The following is a 6,213-nucleotide window of genomic DNA, read 5'->3' as shown; positions in this document are numbered from 1 at the left end:
TGCTGGAAAGTGGGGTTGAACGGACACTGCCATTGAATTAGCAAAGGGACATAAAGAGAGTTCGGAACGACGACTGATTGAAAACCTAAAAATACTGACGGGCTCTGTAAATAACCCCTTGATCAGATAGTTTCAAAATTCTACGCGAATGTTTCATACCTATTTTTTGTAGCTTAATAAATATTTAGTGAATTACTCCGATAAACCATCAAAGTGCCATTATGACTGAATCAGCAGTCGCAGGGCGTCACAAGGACTGCCTCCTCTGTCGAATAGTAAGTGGCACCGGCGTGATAGGAATGGGCATCTACGTTTGGATTCAAGCGAAGAAACGACCACAAACCATCAACAGATTTGCGATGTACGGAGTAGCCGCTGGTGAGTAACATTTGTTAATTTAGTGTTAAAGCAAGAGATTACCAATCATTCTCTTCCTTAGTGGCTGGTACTATTGGAATTACTCGACTGCTAGGCGTATATCCATTTAGTAAACCAAAAGTTACAGAAAAAGATTAATAAAGTTATAGATTTTATTGTTGATGACTGCAGTGATAAATTAGAAATAGATGCTCAGGAACACATGCTCTTATCAATTTGAAAATGCCCCTTACTTTCCTACTTTACCCAAAGTAGTATCTGTCCGTGGATCTGCGGTGATATTCTGCACTGAAACAATTGTTTCATTGATAGCAGTTTGCAGCTTCCGAAGACTTTGAATCTGCAACAACCGCAGAATGCGGGCTGCCTTCTCCAAGTCCGGGTCTTTCTCGTACCCCATACCGATACCCTCGTCAATTGGAAACGGTTTCCCCGTGATAATCGGTTCTTTCAGCACATCCTTGTTTAACATGGTAGAGATAACGCGACCAGACGCCCTCAGCGACACTAAATGATCGGGATGATACGCGACTCCTAGCTTTTCCGCCAACTTTCGTGAGCCTTCCTCGAAATCCTTACTGGTGACTATTTCGAAAAAAAAAATTTACTTTTAATCAACGCAACAATCATTTCTACCTTACAATCGATATTGTCGAACGGATTTGTGGATTTGATTTCCGGTGCAGCTGTGGCCTTTTTCTCCTCATCCAGCTTACGGGCAGCGGTCATCGGTCGATAACGATCGACATTGTCCGAATATTCGAGTTTTATGGCATATAGAAAAAGCCACGTTAACTCTTCGGCTTTGGACTGCAAGTTTCTGGGAAACTTTAAATCTAGCTTGTATTTTTCGTAGGCCGGATCCCACTCGGCTGCCGAGTTTGTTTTCCTAAGGTTGGCCCGATCTTCGATTGTGTAATGGCGAATTTTCTGATCCTCTAACCACAGGATAATGTTACGGAATTCCTTCGGATCTGGGATTGGAAATGAAAAACTAATGCATGCCTCTTAAACTTATTTAAAACATTATATTGTAGTTACCATCTATGTTGATACCTCCTTCTGCGGGATACTCCAAGGCAGCCAGATAACGTTCGAACATGATCTATTGTAATAAATGTCGCAATCAAATTACTGCCGGTTAAAGTTGTTTATCTTCCGCAAACACTATTTCACAATTTGAAGGTTCTAAATCTGAAGTTCGCTTTGCAATGCAAGCGACTCCGGGGATTTCGGTGATTCAGTAGGTAGTAGTTTTCGTAACGCTAGTCACGCTGCTTACCTATCTAAAAAACAAAGCATGTTAAAACAAGGTATTTTATTTCAATATATATCAGTTAACGCAATAACCTGCCAGTGAATGTGTCAAAAGGTGGAAGTGGCTGAGTTTTCATTTTAAACCTTAAAAACTACTCAACTGTAAATATTATTTTAATATTTGCCAAAAAACTTGCTTCATAAAATTCTACTAAAAAGTAGGCTATCGAACGTCTTCGTCAGTGGTTTTCTTCGGCCCCCTTTTGCATAAGATTGCTGCAGAAAAACTGCCGAAGAAAACCACTGACAAGACGCTCGATACCCTATATATTTAAAATAAGTACTGGATCTGTACTTATTTCAAGAGATCCCCTATGGTTGTTAATGAAATTTCTTTCATTGACTTTATGAAATAAATTCGAAAATTCGATAAAACAATTACTAGTATATAAAGTCCTATGGAATAATTCGGGTGGAATTGATTGTCCATAAAATATTTGCATTCTATTTGAAGAGTGTTATTAAAATTTTTCGAAAATATAATAAATTGCTCCGGAAATTCAAGGGTTAACTTTGAGAGATACGCAAAACTAGTACAAATTGTATTTGAGGACACGTAAACCACAGGCTAACATACGTAACACTGGAACCTAGCTCCATCGCCACAAAAAACGTTCATTTCAAATTTTCAATAGAATAACAGTCATCGCGCGAAAACGTCGTCTGGGCGCTGTTATGCAATCTCATACATATTTTGTAGTTCCCCATTTGACACATGCAGTAACGCTGGGGCTGATGTCGAAATACATGACGTAGCGTGAACACGACAGCAGACAGTGCTAGTGTTAGGATGTTGTTCTGCGTTCCTCCAGCACATGAAGACCAGCCAGACGATGGCTGCTTAGAATCCGCAAGTTTTTATTATGGACAGTCTGGAGTTTAAGATGGTGGGTTCTAGCGTAAACCTCCCAAACAGGTAAAGCGTACTCTATGACCGGTAAAATTATTTTCTTGTGAACGGTATGCTTGTTGGTTAGGGAAAGGGTGGTTTTTCTGTTAATGAGAGGATAGAGGAATTTGATGAAAATGTTGCACTTGGTAACTGTTTTCTCTACGTGTGAAAGAAATAGGAGCTTTCGGTCCAGGGAGTTTCGATGAGAGTGTTACCGAGGTGGACAAGTCGAAAAGTCTAGTTAAATTCGAGTGCGGGAATATAATAGCCTGCGTCTTAGCTGCATTGATGCAGATCTTCCAGCTGATGAAATAGTCGGGCAGAACATGTAGGCTTTCCGGTAGTCTACGCGTCAGAGCTCTAATCACTTAACCCTAGTAGATAATGGCAGTATCGTCTGCGAACATAGACAAGATGCTGCCACCCGGAGGGGGGGGGGAGCGTCTGAGGTAAAGATGTTGAGCAGGATAGGACTAAAAAGGCTACCCTGTAGACACTGGCGTAGCGTGGTGGAGGCGGCGGGGGCGGTGACACCCATGAGGGAAATTTCCATACGTGTCACCTTCAACAGGGTGATATCCGTGAGATTCAATATCAATTAGGTAGGTGGAGGTCGCGATGAAACCCTCACCCTGGAAAATTATATAAATTTGCTCCTAACAGTATAATCTCAACCAATTTTCAAAAATGGGTAGATTTAGTGCAATTGGAAACGAATCTTCTCTCACAATTTTTGATAACAAAATGATTTCGCTGTAACCTGGTGGGGGTGACACCCAGAAGAAAAGGGGTGACACCTAAATTTTCCGCCCCGGACGTCACCCGGTCACGCTACTCCACTGCCTGTAGAACCCCAGTATTTACGTTAAACGTATCAGAGGGAGTGTTTTCGAACACCAGGTCATCATGCCAGCCATTATCGAACGCCTTTTCGACGTCCAGCAATGCCATGGCAGATATTTTGCAAAATTGGTAAACCGTGGAGTGACCCTGCCTAAACCCAAACTGTTCTGGGAGGAATATGTTATTCTGGCTTACGAACTCCAGTAAACGGCTGAGAATCTGCTTCTCGAACAACTTCGAGATAATTGATAATAGGCTGATGGGGCGATAGCTTTTAGCGCTGGTAGGGTCTTTACCGGGTTTGTGGATGTGAATCGTTGTAGCTAACTTCCCGCGAGACGTAAAGTATCTAAGCTCCAGAAATTAATAAAGACAGCTGCCAGGTGTTGTGGAAGACTCGACTCAAGCAACGCATGGTTGAGGACATCATCGATACTGCGGCCTACATGTTCTTGGTGCGCTTGGGAACCATTCAAATATTACATAACGCGGAATTTGCCAATTTTCAATACCCACCCACCCCCACGTAACGCAATTTTACATGTGTGACACACATGTTTGACAGGTGCAAAGTAACGCTTCGCTGAATACGTTGTCACGCGAAGACTGTTATTGGATTGGGAATTTGAATTGATCGTTTTTTGTGACGATGCTGGAGCTAGGTTTCAGTGTTACGTCTGTTAGTCTGTGGGTCATGTTTCCATTTAATTCTACTGCCAAAAGATCAAATACCCTCTTATACCAACCTACATAACTACTACATACTACATAAGCACTGGTTGTATTATTTGGCCAGCTGCAGGTTGGGAGAGTCTTTCCGGACGAGTTTCCTTGGAGACGCGGTGAGGAATCAATTACGGTATTAACATACTTTTATACGTGACTACTGAGAGTTAAACTTCCGGTAGGCGTGTCTTTGTGGACTAGAGAGGATAGGACAATTACAAAAGCAAAACATGCGTTCCACAAGGCTCTACATTTTGCAGCAGTACAATAATTGACAGCACAAAATCACAATTAGCCGCATTTTGGTGGATACACAGCAAATTTTCCAATCGATTGCTATAAGAATGAATGAAGAAATTTTTTGAAACTTACTGAGTCTTAAGCATCTGGTCATTCGTGACACTCTCGATGTTCTGGGTTTTTCAATTTATCCCCCTATATATGTATATTACCGCAAGACGTAACTCAACATCAAAAACAATATGCAAAACAACAGTTCACTTTTTGGACAATTTTTTTGTGTGATTATGTGTTTATCGCAAATATTAAGGAATTTTGGCACACCAAACAGATTCATTCATAACTAGAGTATTGTTGAGATGTACGAAGCACACTGGCTGTGCATTTTCTTTCAAGAATACTCAAATCGAACAGCCCATTTTGTCCTAGAATATTTTCACTTTAGTTACGTACTGTAGTAACCTAACTCTCAAAACCGTGAACTTTGCTCCACAATATTTGGTTCAAAACTGACACTACTTTGCAAACATGAAGTAACACAGCAAAAATGGTATTCAGCATCTCTCCGCTTAAGGCATACATACATACATATCGTTAAATGGATACGCAACTGAAGGTTCCAAAAAAAAATCATTAACCCAATTGTCAGGCATTCAGAGACATTAAAACGAGCAGGAATAGAAAAACAAACTAATTTACATAACCAATCAACCGCAGGGCCACAGGCTGTCGAATTAGCGAATGTGTAAAAACATTGTATGAAACTAGCTAAAATTATTAGCATTCGAACCCTATTCAATTTAGAAAGTTTACGTTAGTAATAAATATACATATAGTTGAAAATCTCTATATTATCAGAAATCCCAAAAAAACATAGAACTGTAGTATCATGGCCTAATGGAGCCGATCGATTAAGAGCATGGACAGCCACAGAGAAATGAGTGCTGATCGAGTGGAGATATAAGTTTGATTATAAACAAAGGCTCTCTTACAGTTGAATCTCCAAACGAAAAGCACGCTTTTTATTACATAGTAGGCCTGTATAATCACATCAGAAAAGTTATTTGGTATCGTTTGATTTGTAGGAATTGTAAGAATGTTTGTATATAAAACTACCTGTATGTGGTTGATTTTCAGGAGATAGAACCAAAGTGTCTCCAACAAAGTTTATCAACATAAGATTGTCTATAACTTTGCTGAAAACTTCATTTTGACAAGTAATTAAAAAAAATTTTTATCTCACTTTTAGGTGAAATAATCATCAATTCATTTGCATTATAAGTTACCCCTTAAGATCTACAAAACTTCATCGAATGCAGCATTTAAATGGCAGTTTTATACTCAAAAGGCTGACGATCACGATTTTCGCGTTTTAAACCACTGTGCGACAGGACGAATCGTTAACCATCTTGCATTCTGCTCCTCTTATTCCACCTAGTAGGATGTATTCTTGCACATGCACAGCGCTCCAGTTCTCCGTGTCCCCCACAAACAACCGCTACTGGCGGCTGCACCCGCTTCACAACAGGAGACATTAGTTTTTAACAGCTCCCCAGCGTTGCCAGGTATCCAGATTTAGCTGGATTATCCAGATTTTTGAACATGTATCCAGGTAGACAGCTTTGATGTCCAATTATCCAGATTTTTCATGGATGATCCAGATTTTATTTTCTCTGTTCCGCAAAAAGGTCATCACTTCAATTTTGGCGCGAAATTTTGCAATTTTGTCACCTCAAATTTTGCGTACCTCAAGACTTTTATCCGAAAAATTAACCTTTCACACCACGAAATGACCGCCAGATTTTTTCCAGATTTTT

At 40.2% G+C, this 6,213-nt stretch overlaps 1 protein-coding gene across 1 annotated transcript; it reads right to left on the bottom strand.

Annotated features, from left to right (window-relative positions):
- Positions 1-512: 512 nt before the first annotated feature.
- Positions 513-1,633, bottom strand: LOC129727913 (RNA transcription, translation and transport factor protein). The gene is made up of 3 exons (XM_055686194.1): positions 1,420-1,633; positions 1,020-1,352; positions 513-963 (listed from the first exon to the last, which is right to left on the bottom strand). The coding sequence occupies exons 1-3, from the start codon at positions 1,478-1,480 to the stop codon at positions 608-610; spliced, it is 750 nt and encodes a 249-aa protein (XP_055542169.1). The 5' UTR covers positions 1,481-1,633; the 3' UTR covers positions 513-607.
- Positions 1,634-6,213: the final 4,580 nt, after the last annotated feature.

The sequence above is a fragment of the Wyeomyia smithii genome, chromosome 3 (genome assembly GCF_029784165.1).
Source record: "Wyeomyia smithii strain HCP4-BCI-WySm-NY-G18 chromosome 3, ASM2978416v1, whole genome shotgun sequence".
Classification (NCBI taxonomy): domain Eukaryota; kingdom Metazoa; phylum Arthropoda; class Insecta; order Diptera; family Culicidae; genus Wyeomyia; species Wyeomyia smithii.
This window is presented reverse-complemented; position numbering and strand designations above follow the sequence as displayed.

Excerpts from the sequence above, each read along its gene's own strand:
- LOC129727913 (XM_055686194.1), bottom strand. The coding sequence starts at position 1,480 with ATGTTCGAACGTTATCTGGCTGCCTTGGAGTATCCCGCAGAAGGAGGT. Across the intron at positions 1,353-1,419 it reads AGGAGGTATCAACATAGATG|ATCCGAAGGAATTCCGTAAC; the intron begins GTAACTACAATA and ends TTCCAATCCCAG. Across the intron at positions 964-1,019 it reads TCCGTTCGACAATATCGATT|TCACCAGTAAGGATTTCGAG; the intron begins GTAAGGTAGAAA and ends TTTTCGAAATAG.